The following is a 23046-nucleotide window of genomic DNA, read 5'->3' as shown; positions in this document are numbered from 1 at the left end:
TTTTACCCCTTAGAACAGCTTTACTAGCCTCCAAGTATACCACCTCGGAAATATCAGAAGAGGAGTTATCGGCTAGATAAGAATCCCATTGGTTTACCAAGAAAGTGCGAAAATCTTTATCCTCATACAAAGTGGGATTCATTCTCCAGCCCGACAAGGTCCTCTGGGGCGCCTGGTGATCAAGAAGCTCCATCCAGACCATGTGATGATCGGAAAGTACTCCATCCTCAATCATCACTCTCCGGACTCCAGACAAAAGGGGTGGGGCAACTAGCAAATAATCCAATCTGCTGTGTGCTTTATGCACTGGGGAGTAAAAAGTAAAATCGGATTCGTCTGGATGGAGCGTGCGCCAAAGGTCCACAAGGCCCAACTGCGAAGTGACAAAATTGATCCCCTTGTGTTCCCCTTGAGGTAAACGAGGCCTGGGAGGCTTGCAGTCAATTAGGGGGTCAGCTGTAATATTGAAATCCCCACCGAGCACCAGTTGGTACTCGGAAAAGGGAGCAAGGGCAGCAACTAAAACAGAGAAAAAACGGTGAGAATACACATTAGGGGCATATATAGAGCAAAAAACATATTTCGTTCCCTGAAACACCCCTGCCCAGATTACATACCGGCCCTCAGGGTCCGAGATCAATTTGTGCATAGTACAAGTATGTTTCTTGTGGAAAAGCACAGCTACACCCCTCTGTCTGTTATTAAAGGAAGCAAAGACAAGCTCACCCACCCAATCTCTGCGGAGCTTAGCATGCTCAGACGCGTTGAGGTGTGTCTCTTGAAGAAGCAAGACATCCACCTGTAGTTTCCTACAGTACTGAAGCACCTTACTACGCTTAACAGGAGAGTGCAACCCATCTACATTAAAGCTAGCAATCTTAACCCCCGGCATAATAACCAGATATATCCAAAATACACAAAAAAGACCAAAGATCATACGGGACGGCAGCACCAGCCTCCCAGCCGAGCCGGCGCTCCGTCCACTCAGACAAGAATTCAGACTGAGCCAGATTCCTAGGATGCAATCCATACCCCAAACTACCCACCAACTCAACTGTCAACATCTTCAAACAAACCCCCCCCCTACAGACAAAATAACCCACCCCCCTCCCCTCCAGCAAACCCACCACCTCGTCCCCCATCCACACTGGCGACCACACCCCCATGCCACCAACACCCACCGCACTCAAACACAGATGCTCACACTCCCCCCGCACCCTCCCCCAACCCCCCCCCCCACGCAACTCCCGCCACAAGTACCGGTCGCAGCCATGACCAAACCAACATAAGATAAAACAGTGGAGAACAGAGGACAGGAAAACATCCCAGCCCCCGGACATAAAGACCAAACACAGAGGGTCACAAAATAGTAAAAAAAGATCCAAGACAGCCAGCCCCGCACAACAAAACAAGGCAGCCAGCTCTCCTGGGCAGTTCAAAGAGGGATTCAGAATATAGTTATCAGAAGTCCAATCCTGCTCAAAAGCCGGCTGAAAGGGGTAGGAGCATCCCCTCCCCAAGTATCTTGCCAGCAAACCGCCAAAGTCCCCTCAGCACGTATCCGGTGGCAGCGCAGCTATATCCAAGCCAATAAGCTCCATCCAAAGGGCAGCAAAGTAGTCCAAACAGGCAAGAATAGTCCTCGTCCTAGATGAGTCCATGAGAAAGCGTGGTAGGCCCGAAGGCTCACCCCCAAAGCAAAATTCTCCTAATCCTCTGGCAGGGATGCCCCCTGAAGAACAAGCTCATTACTGAGCAGGGAGACTCTCAATGAAGCGCTTCAGCTCCTCTGCCTTAGATACCGTAAAAGTGCGGTTCTCGTGGGTCAAGCGTCGTGGGTCAAGCGCACCTTAGCCGGGTAGAGAAAGGCAAATCGAATTCCTCTGGAAACCAGTTGAGAGCAGTAAGGCGTGAAGGTTCTTCTCAGCTCCGCCACTTTAGTAGAGAAATCCTGAAATATCAGTAGCTTGGCGCCCTCGTATAGCAGATGTCGCGCCCTCTTAAACAGATCAAGTAAGCGGGCCTTAACAGCATAGTTGTGGAAGCGGGCCAGCACAGCTCGAGGTCTGTTATTACCATCCGAGTCACGCCGGTGCCCCACACGATGAACACGCTCCACTACCACAGGTCCTTCACCTTCCGGGAAGCCGAGCTCCTTGGGCAGCCAATGTTCAATCAAGTGCTTAAGCTCAGAATCTTGTACAGTCTCTGGTATTCCAATAAATCTAAGATTTTTTCTGCGAGCCCGGTTCTCCTGATCTTCCACTTTCTCCTCCAGCTGGGAAACCCGGGCTTCCAGAGAAGCAAGCCTGCCATCAGCTATGCCAGCCCTGTCTTCTTGAGCTGATATTCGCTCCTCTACTTGTTGCAGTTGTGCAGCCTGCCCCACCAGGGTATCTTTAAGGTCATCCATAGAGGCATGCAGCTTGGCCAGTTTTTCATCAAGCAGCTGCGAAAGGTGCCTCATGGAGACCTGCATCACCTCGTCCGGGGAGTGGGCCGTCACGGCGTCTGTTTGGGTCTCCGCCATCTTGCTCGCCGGGCTCCCAGAGGTCTTTGTCGGCCGCGAAACCTTTGGCGGCATACTCCGCCGCTGGAGAAGGCAAGTCTTGGTGGTGCTCAGCCCCCGGCCGGTTCCCCGCGCTTAGCAACAACTGCGCCGTCAAGGGTCTTACAGGGGCCGATCAAAAGCACACCGGGAAGGGAGTAAGTCGAATGCATGCAAGGGAGGCAGAGGGAATCTCAATCCTGAAGCTCACCAGCCAGCACGTGGTCCCCCGCCATCTTGTGTGCCGGGCTCCCCAAGGACTGTGTCGGCCGTGAAATCGCTGGCGGCATACTCCTCCGCCGAGGCGCGCAAGCCGCGTGTTCAGCCCTCCGCTGGTTCTCTGCACCTAGCAACGGCTGCGCCGCATATTTTCGAGCTGGTGCTGGTCAGGAGTGCGCCGGGAGGGGAGGAAGTCAGGGGAAGCAGAGCGGAGCTCGGTGTACGGACGTCCGCTCAGGAACCAGCCATCACGTGACCCCCTATGTATTTCTTTTATATTGTATGCACTTAATTTGTCGAATCTCAAATGATTTGCATTGTTTATACTATGCTTAACTGTTGTGAACCGCCTTGAACTCACGGGTATATAAAAATTATTATTATTATTATTATTTTGAGGCTGCTTTATAAAGACACATACGAGGATATTCAGTTTTTGCTCTTATTTGAGTTATCTGTACCTACTATGATAGCTTTTTTTCAGAGGATAGTTGACAGAGTTATTGTTGAATGTTTCGAAGACAGATCATGGGCCAGGTTTCTGATATGCCTTCAGAAGTCTCTTTTACAAAGGCGTGCTAAGCGTTTTAGCGTGGATTTAGCACAAGCTAAATCAATACATGCGCTAACTGCTAACTTGTCCATAGGATAACATGCATATGTTAATATTTAGCACGTATTTAGAGTGTGCTAATATTTAGCGTGCGCTAAAAAGCTTAGTGCACCTTTGTAAAAGAGGGGGTCTGTCTGTCGGACTGTGATTAAGTTTCCTCATCAGGGGTTACTTTAGATTCTCAATTCTTTTTTAGACTGCAATTACAAGCAGTGATTAGAGTTCTTACTTTAAATTGTAATTATTGTATATGTTCCTATCGATGTCAGACTTTAAGGCTGTTGGCAGTCTTTGGGATTGGCTATTGTAATATTGCCTATTTGTGATTACCTGCTTCTTATATTCAATTCCTAAATGTTGTGCAAATTTCTGCTGCACGGCCTTTGTAAGGGATTTCCAGATCTGAATACATAACACCATATCTTGTTAAGCTGCACTAGCTTCCTGTGGCCTCTCACATTAAATTTAAATTGGTTTTTGATTCATTTAGAATTGTATCATGCTTTTTCATTTTATTTTCATAGTACCTTGCAACCTTCTGCTCCCACAAGGACTTCATGTGGACTATTTTTTCTTGATCTGTGGTGGCTAAGGCTTGATAAGACAAGGAAAAATGCCTTTTTTGTGGCTGGCCAATGTGAGCAGAACCGAATGCTTTTGTTGATTTACACAGGAGTGAGACACTGTCGTCTTTATGACACTGTTGAAAGTTACTTGTTTCAGTTGGCTTATGCAGGGTCCTGGAACTGATGTAAGACTAGGACTGCCTTCTGTACTGATTATAATCTGTGATTTTTGAGTTTGTGTTTATTTTGACCCATTTTTGTTGTTCTTTATTGATTGATATGCTTTATACTTATGTATGTGTTTTTATACTCCGCCTTGGATAAAGGCAGCTATGACCTTTTTCTTTTGTGATCCAGTTGAAGGTAACTTCATTCTTTGTTTCTATTTTTCATACACTTTGCTTTGTAGGATTTAACTTACTGTTGTCTTGTGCGTTTTCTAGGCAGAACCTTGGTGACAGTATTCTTTATCAGTGGGTGGAGAAGATACGAGAATTTCTGACTTCAAAATCAGAGTCTGCTGATGCAGGTAGTTTGGAGAATGGATGGATTTTTGTATGGATCTCTCTAATTGTAATGAAAGTATTTTTGAGAATTCAGAAATGTACATCTTCATAAAAAAAAAAAAAATGAGTATTTACTAAACTATTTTACGGCCTATTTTATTAAGCTGCGCTAGAGATTTTTAGCGCGGGCCTGTGCGATAAATGCTCCGATGCTCATAGAATTCATATGAACATTGGAGCACTTACCTTGCCAGCCTGTGCTAAAATCCTCTAGCACAGCTTGACAAAAAGAGAGGTGGAAAGAAATTGTATGTTCTATGAAGAACTAAAATCTAAGAAGTAAAGGAAAACATAAAAGAAAAACATATATTCTATATGCAGCTTGAAGTGAAATATACATGATAAGTGAAATATACATGATAATATGCATACTTTATCAATTAAACTGATGGTGGTCAGTGCTGCTGACTAATTTAGACCCAGATAGTTGGGTCAGTGGTGATACCTAGAAGTTATGAGGTATGGCCGATATTCAATGTCATACCCATATAGCTAACTGGGCAAAGTTAAGACAGCTGTTCAAGAGGTTCTACTTGCCCAGTTAGTTATGTGCACAATACAGTTTCTCCAAAAAAACACTGCTGAAGATACTTCAAAAGACACACAAAAAAGCGGTAAAAGTCAGTAGGTTCTCTGAAGGGTTCAACCTGATATCTCAGCACTTGATCAGAAAACCACGTGATTGTGATATAAATTAAATCATAAAAATTGTTGTGAAACGGGGTGTCCTCAGTGTGAGAGGTCAGCAAAGGGAGAAAATTATCCAGCGGTTTACACAGCAAGGCACAGGTTAACCAACCTATGCCTGCACACCAGGCAGAGGTTCCTGTCGAGACTACGACATTTTGTATGAGTGATCTGCAGGAGCGTAGGAAGATCGCTCATAGAAACATAGAAAATGATGGCAGAAAAGGGCCTCGGCCCATCAAGTCTGCCCACTCTAATGACCCACCCCCTAACTTCACCCCCCAAGAGATCCCAAATGCCTATCCCATTTTTTCTTAAAATCTGGCACGCTACTGGTCTCAATCACCTGCAGTGGAAGTTCATTCCAATGATCAACCACCCTATTAGTGAAGAAATACTTCCTGGTATCACCATGAAATTTCCCACCCCTGATTTTCAGCGGATGCCCTCTTGTGGCCATGGGCCCTTTAAGAAAGAAGATATCATCTTCCACCTCGATGCGGCCCGTGATATATTTAAACGTCTCAATCATGTCTCCTCTCTCTCTACGTTCCTCAAATGAGTATAGTTGCAATTTACTCAGCCTTTCCCCATATGGGAGATCCTTGAGTCCCGAGACCATCCTGGTGGCCATTCGTTGAACCGACTCAACTCTCATCACATCTTTTTGGTAATGTGGCTTCCAGAATTGCACACAATATTCCAGATGAGGTCTCACCATGGATCTGTATAATGGCATTATGACTTCAGGCTTCTGGCTGACGAAACTTCTGCGGATACAACCCAACATTTGTCTAGCCTTGGAAGAAGCCTTCTCCACTTGATTGGCAGTTTTCATATCTTCACTTATGATCACTCCTAGATCACGTTCTGCTGTAGTCCTAGCTAAGGTCTCCCCATTTAGGGTGTAAGTTCTGCACGGATTTCTGCTGCCAAGGTGCACGACCTTACATTTTTTAGCATTGAAGCTTAGCTGCCAAGTTGAGGACCAATTTTCCAGTAAGAGTAGGTCCTGCGTCATACTGTCAGGCAAAATGCCTTTACTTACTATGTTGCATAGTTTGGCGTCATCGGCGAATAATGTTATTTTACCTTGAAGCCCCTGAGTCAGGTCTCCTATGAATATGTTAAAGAGGATTGGGCCCAAGACTTAGCCCTGTGGCACTCCACTGGTTACCTTTGATGATTCGGAGAGGATACCATTAACCACCACCCTCTGAAGTCTGCTGCTTAGCCAGTCATTGACCCATGCAGTTAATGTTTCTCCTAATCCCATCGAATTCATCTTGCTCAATAACCTGCAGTGTGGTACGCTATCAAAGGCCTTGCTGAGTCCAAGTACACGATGTCCAGGGACTCCACTATATCCAGCTTTCTTGTTACCCAATCAAAGAAGCTGATTAAATTGGATTGGCAGGACCTTCCCTTTGTAAATCTATGTTGATGGGGATCCCGTAGATTCTCCTCGTTCAGGATCGTGTCTAACTTTTGCTTTATTAGTGTTTCCATGAGTTTACTCACTATTGATGTGAGACTCACCGGTCTGTAGTTCGCAGCCTCCGTCCTGCAACTTTTTTTGTGGAGTGGAATGATGTTAGCTGTCTTCCAGTCCAACGGGACCCTTCCTGTACTCAGGGAAAGATTGAAGAGCATGGATAACGGTTCCGCCAGGACATCACACAACTCTCTAAGCACCCTGGGGTGAAGATTGTCCAGTCCAATGGCTTTGTTTACTTGGAGTCTTGATAGCTCACAGTAGACGCTGCTGGGTGTAAACTCAAAGTTCTGAAACGGGTCTTCCGAGCTTTGCCTTGCCTGCAACTGTGGACCGGACCCCGGCGCCTCGCATGTAAAGACCGAGGAGAAGTATTCATTTAGTAGTTCTGCTTTATCAGAATCCGATTCTACATAATTCCTGTCTGGTTTCCTAAGGCATACTATCCCATCTGTGTTTCTTTTTCTGTCGCTAATATACCTGAAAAAGGATTTATCCCCCTTCTTAATGTTCTTTGCTAGATTCTCTTCTATTCGAAGTTTGGCCTCTCTGACTGCTGTTTTGACAGCTTTAGACCTGGCCAGATAGTCTTCTTTTGCCTCCCTTTTTCCTGATCGTTTGCAGGAAATAAAAGCTTTTTTCTTTTCTTTAACGAGGTCTGAGATCTCCGCAGTGAACCACTGGGGTTTATTGTTTCTCCGTAGTTTGCTTACTGTTTTTATATAGCGGTTTGTTGCTTCGTGTAGGGTAGATTTCAAGGTTGACCACATAGCCTCTACATTATCGGTTTCAGCTTTGTTTTTGCAGCTCCCGATGGAAGAAATCTCCCATGCGCTTGAAGTCAGTGCCCCGAAAGTTGAGGACCTTTGTTGCTGTGTTTGATCTAGTGAAACCTTTCCTGAGGTTGAACCATACCATGTTGTGATCGCTGGAGGCTAGCGTATCGCTTACCGAAACCTCTGAGACGCTTTCTCCGTTGGTAAGTACCAGGTCCAGTATCGCCTGATCCCTGGTGGGCTCCAGTACCATTTGTTTGAGTCGTACTCCTTTTATGGAGGTTAATAGCCTTTTGCTGCCGCTGGGTTGTAGCGGAAAGTATGTTCCAGTCTGCATCGGGCAAGTTGAAGTCCCTTAACAGTACTGTGTCCCCACGCAAGGTGATGTTCTCTATATCTTTGATTAATTCTATGTCCTTGTCTTCCTGTTGTCTTGGGGGTCTGTATACCACACCAAGATACAGGCATTTGTTGTTTCCTCTGGCCAGGTTTACCCAGATGGATTCCCCAGTGTACTTGACGTCTGCGATTCTGGTAGCTCCTGCCCCAAAAGCCCGCTAGACCACCAGGTAAGGTCTGGGGAGGTCTGGGATGCAGCGTTTCTTTTCTTCCCCCTCCCCCCAAAATCGCGAATAACCGAATCTGCGGATACTGAAACCGCAGATTCGGAGGGAGAAGTGTATCACAGATTGGTGGATCTTATTTGAAAGTATGTGACAAAGGGGCTCAAAATGCCCCAAAATGTTCATCTGCCTAAAATGTCCAAATTGCAGTTTTAGAACAGCAGAATTTGGATGTCCTGGTCTGCAGTGTGCCCAAATAGCAAGGGGGCATATAGTGGGCATGTTTAATGTGGGACTAAGGTGGACTCAAAAATGTCTGAACAGGAAGAAATGTCTAAGTCTACAAAGGAGGATGTTTTTAGACCTATTTCAATTGTGTCTAGGATACAAAAAGGTGCTCTGTATGAGCAACTGACCACTGGAGGGATTAAAGCATGACCCCTCATGAATCCCTCAGTGGTTGCTGTCCCCTTCCCTCATTTCCCCTGAAAGTGACACTGGAAAGGGAAACTAGGCTTCCTGATGACTTCAAGTACTAGGTGTATAGCAGCATATAAATAAAATTTTATGTTATGTTTATATTATTCAAGCATCAGTCTATATCAACAGCTTCAGGACAAATATAAGAACATAAGAATAGCCTTACTGGGTCAGACCAATGGTCCATCAAGCCCAGTAGCCCGTTCTCACGGTGGCCAATCCAGGTCACTAGTACCTGGCCAAAACCCAAGGTGTAGCAATATTCCATGCTACCAATACAGAGCAGACTAAGTCAAAACAAAATGTGCAGGGGTAACTCTTACACAATAAGGTTACTATTGAGTGACTAAAGAAATCGGTAGCACAAAAAATAAAGTCACCACATACATCAATATGCTTAGTAAGCTTATTTCTTACTTAGAACTCTGCTCAGAGACATGAAGGCTGATTACTCGGCCTCACCTACCAATCTTGGTAGATTGGTAGGTGAGGCCGAGTAATCAGCCTTCATGTCTCTGAGCAGAGTTCTAAGTAAGAAATAAGCTTACTAAGCATATTGATGTATGTGGTGACTTTATTTTTTGTGCTACCAATACAGAGCAAGCAGTGGCTTCCCCCCATGTCTTTCTCAATATCAGATTGTAAGAAATTCTTATTAATTTTACTTCACGATCTTTGATCACTAATGTGAGCATAGTTCTTGATAATGGAGGAAAAACCTCAGCGGCTACACCTGAACTTACTATTTCATTTTAGTTCAGGCTTAATGTAGCTAGCCTCCTCATTGGTTTACCTCCACCATCCATGTTTTATGTACTTATTTATATTATTATCCCAGGACAAGCAGGCAGCATATTCTTGACTGATGGGTGACGGCACCGACGGAGCCCCGGTACGGACAATTTTAGAGTGATTACACTCTAAGAACTTGGAAAGTTCTAGTAGGCCGCACCGCGCACGCGCGAGTGCCTTCCCGCCCAACAGAGGCGCGCGGTCCCCAGTTTCTTAGTTTCCGCGGAGCTAAGAAGACCCGTTTCTTTCAACGGCTGTTGAAAGACTTTTTTGGTATCGCCTTCCCGCTCGCGTAAACCCTTAAGGAAATATTGTTTCCTTCATTTTCTTTTCTTTTCTTTATTTTAAAAAAAAAAAAAAAACTTTGTTTTTTTTTTTCAATTCTTTCAGTTTTGCCCCGGCGGGGCCTGTTGCCACCATCGAGGCCTCGGCCTTCGATTTGGCAGAAGCCGTTTTTACCTTCATGCCCCCTCAACCCGGGTTTAAGAAGTGCCAGCGGTGTGCACGACCAATTTCACTCACTGACCCGCACAACTGGTGTCTACAGTGTCTTGGTCCTGACCATCGAGCGTCTACCTGCACCCGCTGTGCGACTTTAAAAAAGAGAACTCTGAAAAACCGGCAGATCCAACAGCGGTTATTATTTGGTGCCGAGATGTCTGATTCTGCGGCACCGGCACCGACATCGGCCCCGTCTCAGTCGGCACCCACCTCGTCGACACCGCGCGATACCGCGTCGGCGTCGCATCCCTCAGGTAAGCCGGCTAAGAAGCCTTCCCCGTTGGAGCGTCCTCCGGTCTCAGTAGCAGCGAGCCCAGTCCTGCCGACCTCGAGGCGCCCACGGAAGCGCTCCGCCCCAATAGAGGTGAGCCCCTCGACCTCGGGTTCCTCATCCTCGGGGCGTAGAGCGGCACCGCAGGTACCGCAGAAGAAAAAGGCGGTACCGGTGCCTTCGCTGGACGAGCGGATTGCTGCTGTCCTGCAGGTGCAGCTTAAGGAGCAGTTGCAACAACTCCTTCCTGCACTTTTGACACCGAGCCTTCCGGTCCCGGTCCGGTCTGAGCCACCGGTACCGACAGTGGAGCAGCCCCTTCTATCGGCATCCACTTTGTCGGTACCGGTACATTCTGCTTCCTCGGTCTCCATGCCAGTCCTCGCACCGGAACCGAGAGCTCAACACCAGGCTGTTCAAACTTCGGCACCGATGCAGCCCTTAACATCTCCCGGTACCGTGTCTATGAGGTCAGGTAAGTCGGCACGCAAATCCCGACACCTGGAACCCTCCACACCGGAATCTCGAGACCGCAGTTTTCAGGTTAGGGATCCTGATCTGTGGGGTGACTCGGAGGACCCTCTTCTCTCTGAAGGGGAATGTTCATCTGGTGATGAGGATCCTTCTGCTTTAGACCCATCCTCTAAACCAGATGTAACCTCTTTCTCATCTTTTTTGAAAGAGATGTGTGACTCTCTATTCCCTTGGAGGCTGAGTCAAAGAAATCCAAAGCTTTTCTTGATGCACTGGATTTTGACCAGCCTCCAAGGGAATATCTCAAATTACCTCTCCATGACATTTTGAGAGAGACTTTTTACAAGAATTTAGAGACACCTTTGACCGTCCCAGGAGCCCCCCGCAAGTTAGATTCTTTATATAAAGTCATCCCGATTCCTGGGTTTGACAAACCACAGCTCCCACCTGAGTCTCTATTAGTGGAATCCACTCTAAAGAAATCCACGGGAGCTAGTGTGTACGCCTCAGTCCCTCCTGGCAGAGAAGGTAAAGCCATGGACAAATTTGGCAAGAGGTTGTACCAGAATGCGATGTTGGCCAACAGGTCAGGGAATTACGCTTTCCATTTCTCATTCTATCTCAAGCATCTCATACAAAATCTGACTGCTTTTGAGAAGTACCTCCCTGACCGTAAAAGATCTGCCTTTCGCCAAACTTCTTCATCCATCTTACAACTTCGTAAGTTCATGGTCAGGTCGATCTATGACACCTTTGAGCTAACCTCTCGGGCCACGGCTATGTCGGTGGCCATGCGCCGACTGGCATGGCTCAGAGTTTCAGAACTTGATGTCAATCATCAGGATCGACTGGTTAATGCACCTTGCCTGGGGGATGAGCTGTTTGGAGAATCCATGGACTCCACTACCCAAAAGCTCTCAGCTCATGAAACTAGGTGGGATACTCTCCTCAAAACAAAAAAGAAGACCCCACCTACCAGGCCTTTTCGTCAGCAATCGGCCTACCAACGTCGATTTGTGGCTCGTCCTTTGCCACCGGTACCTCAACAACCCAGGCGTCAGAGGCAACAACAGAGGCAAAACACTAGACCAGCACAGCAGCAACAACAGGTGAAGCCTCCTCCTCCACAAAAATCCTCACAACCCTTTTGACCTGGTTCTCCAGGACATAGCCAGTATCCCTCCATCTGCCCATCTTCCACTGCCTATAGGAGGACGCCTTACTCATTTCATAAGCCGTTGGGAAACCATCACCTCGGATCAGTGGGTCCTCAACATCATCCGCCACGGCTATTCTCTCAACTTTCAGACTCTTCCTGCCCAAGGTCTACCAAAAGAGTCTGCTTTGAACACTCCTCAGTCTTCCCTCCTTCTTCAAGAGGTTCAATCCCTCCTCCTTCTGAACGCCATAGAGGAAGTTCCTCTAGATCAAAAGGGGCAAGGATTCTACTCCCGTTATTTTCTAGTCCCCAAAAAAACAGGAGATCTCAGACCCATTTTAGATCTTCGCGATCTCAACAAGTGCTTGGTCAAAGAGAAATTCAGAATGCTTTCTCTAGCCACTCTTTATCCTCTTCTCAATCAAGGCGACTGGCTATGTTCCCTCGATCTCAAAGAAGCATACACTCACATACCAGTCAATCTGGCCTCCAGACAGTACCTACGCTTCATGATCAATCGTTGTCATTACCAGTACAAGGTGCTACCCTTCGGTCTTGCCTCCTCTCCAAGAGTGTTTACCAAATGTCTGATTGTGGTGGCTGCCTTTCTACGTTCCCACCATCTTCAGGTCTTTCCTTACCTGGACGATTGGTTGATAAAGGCCAATTCATCTCAGACAGTACTTCAGGCCACCACCCAGACCATCCTGTTTCTGCAAATTCTGGGGTTCGAGATCAATCTACCCAAATCTCATCTCATCCCCTCCCCACTCAGACTTCAATTCATTGGAGCGGTGCTGGACACAGTCCTCATGAGAGCGTTCCTTCTGTCCAACCGTCTTCAAACTCTTCAATCTCTATGTCAGCAGGTGCTTCCGCAATGTTCCATCTCTGCCAAGCAAATGATGATACTATTGGGTCACATGGCCTCCACAGTTCATGTCACACCCTTCGCACGTCTTCACCTGCGCACTCCTCAATGGACCCTGGCTACCCAGTGGTCCCAAGCGACGGATCCTTGCTCACGACACATATCTGTGACATCATCTCTTCGTCAGTCTCTACAATGGTGGTTGATATCCTCAAATCTCTCCAGAGGTCTTCTGTTCCATCTACCTCCTCATCAACTTATCATCACCACTGACGCCTCCCCTTACGCCTGGGGAGCTCATTTGAGCGAATTCCAAACTCAAGGTCTTTGGACAGCCCAGGAAATGAAACATCACATCAATTTCTTGGAACTCAGAGCGATGTTTTATGCCCTCAAGGCCTTCCAACATCTTCTCTTTCCTCAAGTCCTCCTGCTGTGCACAGACAATCAAGTTGCAATGTACTACATCAACAAGCAGGGTGGGACAGGCTCTCGCCTCTTGTGCCAAGAAGCCCAGAAGATTTGGGCTTGGGCCACAGATCACCAACTATTCCTGAAGGCTATCTACATTCAGGGAGAACAGAATTCCTTGGCAGACAAACTCAGCAGAATTCTCCAGCCTCACGAGTGGACACTCGATCCTTTAACTCTACAGTCCATCTTCGCTCAGTGGGGCACTCCTCAGATAGACCTCTCTGCAGCTCCTCACAATCACCAGCTGCCCCTCTTCTGCTCCAGACTCTACTCTCCTCACCGTCTGGCAACGGATGCATTTCTCCTGGATTGGTCCAATCTGTTCCTGTATGCTTTCCCTCCGCTACCTCTAATGTTGCGAACCTTGTTCAAGCTCAAGAGGGAACAGGCCACCATGATTCTCATCGCTCCACGGTGGCCCAGGCAACATTGGTTCTCCCTTCTACTTCAACTCAGTTCCAGGGAGCCTATTCTTCTTCCATTGTTTCCTTCTCTGCTTACACAACATCAGGAGACCCTTCTGCATCCCAACCTCCAGTCTCTGCACCTGACAGCTTGGTATCTCTCGGGCTGACTTCGGATGATACTTTGTTGTCTCAGCCCATTCGTTCTATTCTGAATGCCTCCAGGAAACCTGCAACTCTGCAATGTTACCATCAGAAGTGGACAAGATTTTCTTCCTGGTATCTTCTTCATCATCATAATCCTATGTCCCTTGCAGTGGAGACCTTGTTGGATTACCTTCTTTCTTTGTCTGACTCTGGTCTCAAGTCTACTTCCATCAGAGTCCACCTCAGTGCTATTGCTGCTTTTCATGAGCCAGTTCATGGGAAACTCCTTTCAGCTCATCCCTTGGTTTCCAGATTCATGCGGGGTCTTTTCAATGTGAAACCACCTATTAAATCACCCCCTGTAGTCTGGGATCTCAATGTGGTTCTCTCTGCCTTAATGAAGCCTCCGTTTGAACCTTTGGCTACGACTCCTTTCAAGTTTCTCACTTGGAAAGTGGTCTTCCTTATTGCTCTAACCTCTGCCAGGAGGGTCAGTGAGCTACATGCACTAGTTGCGGATCCACCTTTTACAGTCTTTCATCATGACAAGGTGGTTCTGCGTACACATCCAAAGTTTCTCCCTAAGGTTGTCTCTGAATTCCATCTCAACCAATCCATTGTTCTGCCTGTCTTCTTTCCGAAACCTCACTCTCATTCTGGAGAACAGGCTCTGCATACTTTGGACTGTAAGCGGGCTCTAGCTTACTATTTAGAGCGTACTAAGCCCCACAGATCAACTCCCCAACTCTTTCTGTCCTTTGATCCGAATAAATTGGGACGTCCTGTTTCTAAACGTACGTTGTCTAATTGGCTTGCAGCGTGCATTTCATTCTGTTATGCTCAGACCGGACTGACACTGGAAGGTTCTGTCACGGCCCATAGAGTTCGAGCTATGGCAGCATCTGTAGCTTTCCTCCGTTCCACTCCTATTGAGGAAATCTGCAAGGCTGCTACTTGGTCCTCAGTTCATACTTTTACATCTCACTATTGTCTGAATGCATTCTCCAGACGGGATGGACATTTCGGCCAATCTGTTTTGCAAAATTTGTTTTCCTAATGGCCAACCTTCCCTCCATCCCTCTTTTTGTTAGCTTGGAGGTCACCCATCAGTCAAGAATATGCTGCCTCCTTGTCCTGGGATAAAGCACAGTTACTTACCGTAACAGGTGTTATCCAGGGACAGCAGGCAGATATTCTTGCGTCCCACCCACCTCCCCGGATTGGCTTCTTAGCTGGCTTATCCTAACTGGGGACCGCGCGCCTCTGTCGGGCGGGAAGGCACTCGCGCGTGCGCGGTGCGGCCTACTAGAACTTTCCAAGTTCTTAGAGTGCAATCACTCTAAAATTGTCCGTACCGGGGCTCCGTCGGTGCCGTCACCCATCAGTCAAGAATATCTGCCTGCTGTCCCTGGATAACACCTGTTACGGTAAGTAACTGTGCTTTATCAGCATTCTGAGCACAAAGGCAAGCAGTTTTAAAGGGTCAGTGCAGTGGACTGTAAACCAAGAGACCAGGTTCAAATCCAACTTCAACTCTCTTTTTAAAAAAAACAACTTTAAGTTGGGAGTGCTCCACAATTAGAGAAATACTGTACCTTAATATTAGACACCTGCAAGCCTGAGGCTATTTAGATGGTGCATGTTCAGGTAAAGTAGGTATTTCCCTGTCTCTGGAGGGAGTTGCAATGGAATATGAACCTAGGTGCCCTGGATTAAAGACCATTGAACTGACCACCTTTGTTCTGCAGGGACATCTGTGTGGCCATTCTTGTACAAATGCTTCCAGACAGATGTCCTTATCCCTGTTTTTTAGGGGGGGGGGGTTTCATGAATTTTGATGTTTTATTTTGGAAATGGGTGTTCATTTTGGATGTTCTCATGTATTTTCAAAAAGGAAACCCCAATGTTTTCCTGTTTAAAAATGGCAGTGAGATGGATGGGTTTTTTTTTAATGTTACGAGCAAGACATCCCAATTTTGACTTGGATGTTCTTGCAAGAATGTCCCTCCACGTGTTTTGTTGGAAGCATGGTTACTTAATTGAACAATTTCTCTTTCTCACATTAGATATCCAGAAGATAACTGAGGAGACTGAAGTAGATGAAAAAGATGAATTTTTCACTGATCCCCAGTGTTTCCAGCACAATCTGATGAAAATGTCAGATTTTATTATGTTTGAAGGTGAGCTACTAGCTTTTTTCATTTCTGCTAAACAAAAGTTGAACATGCTGAAATTTAAATGCATATTTTCTCCGAGACCAACCAAGTTCCTTCAGGAGAGACACCACACAGAGAACTCAAAGGGCCTTAGGGGTCGGCTGCCATACTGCTCAGCGTCTGAAGCAGGAACTCATGGCAGCAATCAACTGGTTTAGCAGCGGGACAGGAACGCAGAAAGCTTGCTCCTGCTTGCTACCCCTCTGAACCACCAGGGATTCCAGCAGCAGAGGAGATAAAATGGACAGGGCAGGGAGGGAGGAGAGACAGGGTACAAAGCCTGGTGGCCCAGCAGAGGTCTGCAATAAGTCTGGAAGGGGGTAGGTGAACGCTGGCTCAAATATAAACTGGGACCCCCCCCAATCCCGGTTTATGTTTTGAGTATTTACGGTAATAAATGATATAATATTCTAGTTCGTAAAATGGTTGTTCATGTTGGATGTCTATCTCACATATTTCCAAATAGGAAATCCTGACTTATTTCTTGTTGGAAAACAGTTGTAAGATGGATGTCCATTTTGGATTCATGTGCTGGATGTCTCTATTCTGACTTGGATGTCCTTTTGACAATGCCCACCCTCCCATTTTATAAAAGCTCATAGGCACCTTTGTTGTCTTTATAAAATACCATTGAAAAACTCTCCTACTGAGCAATTGTATTTAAAAAGATTTTCAAAAGTGGGATAATGCCAACTAAACAGAGTAGATTCACTGATTTACATTCACCACACTGTTGTCATCCTTGGTCTTCTTCATCACTTTTGATAGAGTATCCTATTTAATTAAAATATCTTCTCTTGTAATTGGATTATATATTTTTGATGACTAAATTGACAGCTATCCAATCGAATTGTCTGGCCCCTTTTTATAAGATCTGCGATCCCTATATTGCCTGGAAGGACACTCTCCCGTAGTTTGTGGTTGTCTATCGGATTGCACTTCCTTCTGTTGTTTTGGGGAGAGGTTTTGTTTTTCGGAGGGAGGGGGGAGGGTGGGGTGGGGTGGTTTTTGTCCTGTAATTTTTTGTTTATGTTTATTGCTTTTGGGGTGACTGTTTCTGATGTATTATTTTATGCATTTTGCTTTTGTGGAAATGTTTCTTGAATTGTTTATTGTTTGTATACATATTCAATAAAAAAATATTTGAGAAAAAAAAATCTTCTCTCATAGGTGTGATTAAACAGATTTACTTATTTCAAATACATATGAAGATTTGCAAAAGATCATTTCAAAATTTATTCATCTTAAATCCAGTGTGTCCTATTCGATACTGCAGCTATATCCTATAATGTATGCAACATATCTGATATAATACCATGTCTGAAGAAATCTGCATCAGGAATACCATTTTGCTATAGGTCCATCTTCTGCTATTGCTTTTTACTTCTGTGCCCTTTTTTATATACCCTTCCAATTCACCTATTCCAGTGCTTCCCAATCTTTGTGTGCTAGTGACCTCACAACTTTGCAATTGCATCCAAATAAAATTGCTTATGCCCCCTCCTTCCCAGAGATGCTGAATAATGATGTGCCTATGGGGGAGACCACTTTGGTCATGACCCCAAAAGCAGGTTTTGTAACCCCATTTGAAGTCCCAACACGCAGTTTGGGTATCTCTGAGCAGCAACCTTTGCATAAGAACATGCAGTATAAATCGTAAATCTATCCACTAGATGTCACCATTGCACAATATTGACAGAGACAAGAAACACCTTATATCAGTGTTTCTCAACCTTTTCAAGCCAAGTATCCCCTAACTATCTTCTCTTTGCCCTCTGTTCTGGCCCCATAAGCTCTCCCCCCATGCCCAATCTGGCACTGCTTTTAATACCCTCCCCCTTCCTACTTGAAAAAACAAAACCCCCCCAAAGAACCAGTTAGTCCAGGAGGCTTCCTCTGCCCAGCATGTCCTCCTCTTCTCTCTGCGATGTCGCTGTCACACTGAAAAAGTGGCCTGCAGCAGTGCTCCCTGAACTTCCCCTCCCACACCGGTCTGATGCCACTGTCATGCTGAAAAATCTGCCAGCCTCGGCAGTGATCCAGCAACGTTATCCATGCTTTCCGTCTGTGTGGTCTGTCTCCAATGATGTAAGTTCCTGTTTACGCCTGGGTGGACCACCTCAGATGGAAAGCTGGAAGGGGAGCCACGTTCAACGTTGCTGAATCACTGCCGAAGCTGACAGAATTTTCAGTGTGACGGCAACATTGGACCGGTGCGGGAGGGAAGACATGCTGGGCTGTGAGAAGGGGACGTTCTGGGAGCAGTGCTGTGGGCCACATAAAACGGCCAGGCGGGCCAGATTCAGCCCACGGGCCTTGTGTTTGACACATGTGGTCTAGACAAACTGCAGTGCTTTGTATCAGTCTAAGTCAATAAAAATTCTTTTGGAGACCTCCAAATATTTTAAAATATTGCAGTCGTTCAATATTCCTAGTATGAGTGACTGAACTAATAATCGAAATGAATGAGATTTGGTGGTGTAATAATTATGTTTCTCCTGCTAGAATATCCACTGACTTGTACTGTAAGAAGTATATGTTCTGTATTTTGTTTGAGGGGGGAGGGAGGGAAGGTAGGACAGTGTGATAAATTAAGGCACAGATTTTTCTGTTTTGTATATTTCTTTTTGGTATTTGCAATTTTGCTCCTGTGTGGAGCTGTTATAAGTTTTCTTTCTTTTTCTATATTTCAATCAAAATGGTCAATAAAAATGTATTTAACACAAACAAAAAACCCAGAATGATGATGAGGGTTACCTTAGAGATGTTCAGGAGTTGCCATTGTCCCTGGGCTTTGCATTGAAGAACACTGGTTTAAAGATTTCTAAAGATTAAATAGTTTAAACTGTTTCCATTCTAAGTGCAGTGTCAGCAGCTGTAGAGCTATGGTAATCTTCATCTTGTGTATACATCTAAAAGGTTTTTGTTTAAATTAATAGATGAAGAGCTTCCACCAGTTAAGCATGGTGAACCAATCACAGATCGCAGGAGTACTTTTCAGGCTCACCTGGCTCCTGTGATACATCCTAAGCAGGTTTGTTTTGCTGCCAGTACATTTAGCTCAGCAATTTGGAGCAAAGGAGTCCATGTTTAATGTTTTAGTGATCACTGTTAATTCTTCCTTTCTTGAAGAAAAGACAGATATCTGACCCTAACGTAAGCGCATCTTTCCAAAACGCAGCCATATCCAGTCACCAAAGAATAAATATTTGTGGTTTTGCTGTTTGGTACTGTGGGATTTGTTCCTTCTCTTGTTTGCCTTTGCTTCTGAAACAGGATTTGCTGCCATGTTGACATTTTGCTACTCTATGAGTTAGAGTGGTGTAGTATGGGAATACTGCAGTGGTCTTTGACCAGGGAGCCGCTGCGTGAGTGGATTGCTGGGCACGATAGACCACTGGTCTGACCCAGTAGCGGCAGTTCTTATGGTCCTGCAGTGTTAAGTTTCATGAAATCAGCATGAGAGTTCTGTGCTGCACGGGTCAAGCTGACAGCTATATAGTGCTATTGAGAACCCAAATAACTCAGATATAATGAAAAGGCCAATAAGATATACAGTAACACTTTCACTGTGGTTAATGCATAAATGTCAAGTTTGATAAAACAAAACAGCACAAGCTCTGCAATACATCCAAAATGAAGGGAAAAGCCTCAGACAAGGGCCCTCCCACCTCCACTGAAAAAGTGGTACGGATTCAGGTGGTTTAGCAATCACCTCATCGGCAAAAAACCTTCATTAGAATCTCAATTGAAAAAGACTCTGTGCTGTGTTTGTTAAGGTCATAAAAGATAGAAGAAAAAAATAAATTTATCCTTCCGCTGATCGGTAGACCGACGGTGGCCAGCGTTTCACAAATATGCTGCCTCAGGGTGTGACCTGACCGATCAGACTTCAAAGACTCCTGCATCTTAGGATGCATTTAACGTCCTGTCTTTGAAGTCTGATTAGTCAGGTCACACCCTGAGGCGGCATATTTGTGAAACGCTGGCCACCGTCGGTCTACCGATCAGCGGAAGGATAAGTTGATTTTTTTCTTTTATGTCCTTAACAAACAAAGCACAGAGTCTTTCTCAATTGAGATTCTAATGAAGGTTTTTTGCCGATGAGGTGATTGCTAAACCACCTGAATCCGTACCACTTTTTCAGTGGAGGTGGGAGGGCCCTTGTCTGAGGCTTTTCCCTTCATTTTGGATGTATTGCAGAGCTTGTGCTGTTTTGTTTTATCAAACTTAACATTTATGCATCAACAAGAGTGAAAGTGTTATTGTATATCATAGTGCTGTTGAGAAGACAGCTCTTTTTTCATTGGCAGCAGTCAAAGTTGGGAACCACAAAAATCCCATCTACTATGGGGAAATATTTAGTTAACAGATCCAGACTAGCAGATTGCTAGAGCAAGTCTTGTGATAATATCCTTTCTACCTCTTCATCTCTTTGTTTTTCCCTACATAATCAGCAGATACTGATTTACCATTTTTGTCCAGTGTGTTTGTCATAATTAAATTGTAAGCTCTTTTGAGCAGGGACCGTCTCTTGCATGTTTAATGTACAGCTTCATGCATCTGGTAGCACTAAAGAAATAATAAATAGTGGTAGTAGCAATACATACAGAATAAACCTTCTTGCTGATTATGTATTTTAATTTGGCAAGCATAAAAAATACTGCCTAGGAAGAATGTAATGATTTATTTTTGTACTTTTTACTAAGGTAAAAATGGTCCTTAATAAATTGTATGAGAATAAGAAAATAGCAAGTGCTACCCATAACATCTATGCTTACAGGTGAGTGATGAATGGACAGTAAATTTTTTTTTTTTAAATATTTAAAATTTTTATTAAAGTTTTTCAAAATAATACAATCACAACGCACAATACAACGGAGAAAGCATGATGCTCCAGTACCCCCTCAATCACTACCTAATACAGGAAAATCCTGACTAGGGAAGGAACATCACCCCATCACATAACCCCCAAAAACCAAAACCCTACCCCTATAGCACATCAAGAACCACTTCCCCTACCCTCTCCCCCCATTATTGCAAAAAGTGAGCAAATTGTTTGTTCTTCAACACTTCCATACAACTCCATTTCCCCGCTCTCTCCCTCTCCCCAAGCATTCCCCACATCTCAGCCAAGTTTTGAATCAAAGGAAACGAAAAACTTTTCTTCCAAGTCCACTCCTGGTGTGCATAATAGCCCACATGCTTAGCAGCAAGTCGCTCTATTTGCACCAACTTGCATAACTGAAGAAGCCAGTCCTCTCCTGTCGGTGCTAAACTGCGCTTTCATGACCAAGCAATCAGACATTTAGCAGCCGCCAAACCCATACGAACCAGCTGGGTCCGCCAAGGCATAGATCATACATTGTGCAGTCCCAAAAGACAGCTCTGAGGTAAATATTGAACTGGATTTTGTATCCAAGAGGTCAAAGTAGTGGTGGCGTGTAACCAAAACAGTCTGATATCAGAACATTCTCACCAAATATGTAAATATGTACCCGTGCCCTTATTACACCTCCCCGGGCAGTAAATCTTGAAAAGTGATGACTTTTGATTTAAAGACGTACATATGTTTAAACCCTACAGCAGTAGTTCTGAACCAAGTCCTCAGGATGCAGCCTGGCAGTCAAGTTTTCAGAGTGATTGTTGCAGTTGTCTGCGTCTTGCAGCGAGACTTGGACAACTGCAACAATCGTGACACCAGCCAAAGAAGCCTAAGAAAGCTGGTTTTCAGGCTATCCAAAATAAATATTAATGAGATAGATCTGTTTGCACTGCCTCCCTTGCATTCAAATCTATTTCATGCCTATTCATTGTGGATGTCCTGAAAGCATGAGTGGCTGGGTGTTTAAATTAGGCTTGAAAAGCAAATATTTTTAAGAACATAAGCAAATATTTTGAAGAATGAAACTGGATCAGACCACTGGTCCATCTAGCCCAGTATCCTGTTTCCAACAGTAGCCAATCCAGGTCACAAGTATCTGGAAGAAACCTAAATAGAAGCAACGCTCCATACTACCAATCCGAGGGCAAGCAGTGGCATCCCCCATATCTATCTCGCTAGCAGATTATGGAGTTTTTCTCCAGGAACTTGTCCAAACCTAATTGCTTGTCCAAACCTAATACCTCTCCCTATGCACTGTATCATCCTTCTTGCTTTCGCCATCACCTTTTCAACCTGTTTGGCCATTTTAAGATCATCACATACAATCACACCAAGTCCCATTCTTCCGTCGTGCACATAAGTTCTTCACCCTCTAAAGTGTACTGTTCCCTCAAGATTTTGCAGCCCAAATGCATGACCTTGCATTTCTTAGCATTAAATTTTAGCTGCCAAATTTCAGACCATTCTTCAAGCTTCGCCAGGTCTTTCTTCATGTTATTCACACCATCCTGGGTGTCTACTCTATTGCAGATTTTGGTATCATCAGCAAAGAGGCAAATCAGACCCGACAGCCCTTCAGTAATATAGTTTATAAAAATGTTAAAAAGAATAGACCCAAGAACAGAACCTTGAGGCACACCACTGGTAACATCCCTTTCCTCAGTGTGATCTCCATTGATCACTACCCACTGTCACCTTCCACTCAACCAGTTCTTGACCCAGCACGTCACTTTGGGACCCATCCCGAGGGCACTCAGTTTATTTATTAGACGTCTGTGTGGAACACTGTCAAAGGCTTTGCTAAAATCTAAATACACCACATCTAGTGTACTCCCTCTATCCAGTTCTCTGGTCACCCAGTCAAAGAAATTGATCAAATTTGTCTGACAAGACCTACCTCTAGTGAATCCATGTTGCCTCAGGTCCTGTAATCCACAGGATTCCAGAAACTTCACCATTCTCTGTTTTAAAAATGTTTCCATTAATTTGCTTACCACAGAAGTCAGACTTACCAGCCTGTAATTCCCTACTTCTTTCTTACCCACTTTTGTGGAAAGAGACCACATCCGCCCTTCTCCAGTCTGACTCTAGTAACTCATTGAAAAGGTCAGTCAGTGAAGCCACCAGAACTTCCCTAAGTTCCTTCAGCACCCTCTGATGTACATCTTCCGACCCCATCACTTTGTCTACCTTTATTTTAGCTAGCTCCTCATGAACACAATCCTCTGAAAATCAATCAGGGTCTATCACTCTTCCATCCCTATTCATGTTTGTCTTCTGTGGTCTCGCTCCTGGCACTTCAGCCATGAACACAGAACAGAAATATTTGTTAAGCAATT

The 23046-nt window shown here is 45.0% G+C and overlaps 1 protein-coding gene across 4 annotated transcripts in view; it reads left to right on the top strand.

Annotated features, from left to right (window-relative positions):
* The window catches only part of IMPACT (impact RWD domain protein), a 66637-nt gene that overhangs the window by 28767 nt on the left and 14824 nt on the right, over positions 1 to 23046 (top strand). For all 4 annotated transcript variants that reach the window (XM_033933851.1, XM_033933850.1, XM_033933853.1 and 1 more), the window contains 4 exons: positions 4390 to 4475; positions 15673 to 15786; positions 18762 to 18856; positions 20532 to 20605. In XM_033933851.1, the coding sequence (XP_033789742.1) occupies positions 4390 to 4475; positions 15673 to 15786; positions 18762 to 18856; positions 20532 to 20605 (369 nt within the window). The remainder of the gene's footprint in view (positions 1 to 4389; positions 4476 to 15672; positions 15787 to 18761; positions 18857 to 20531; positions 20606 to 23046) is intronic.

Source organism: Geotrypetes seraphini, chromosome 2 (assembly GCF_902459505.1).
Source record: "Geotrypetes seraphini chromosome 2, aGeoSer1.1, whole genome shotgun sequence".
Taxonomy (NCBI): Eukaryota; Metazoa; Chordata; class Amphibia; order Gymnophiona; family Dermophiidae; genus Geotrypetes; species Geotrypetes seraphini.
Note: the sequence above shows the minus strand (reverse complement) of the source record. Positions and strands in the feature narration are given on the sequence as shown.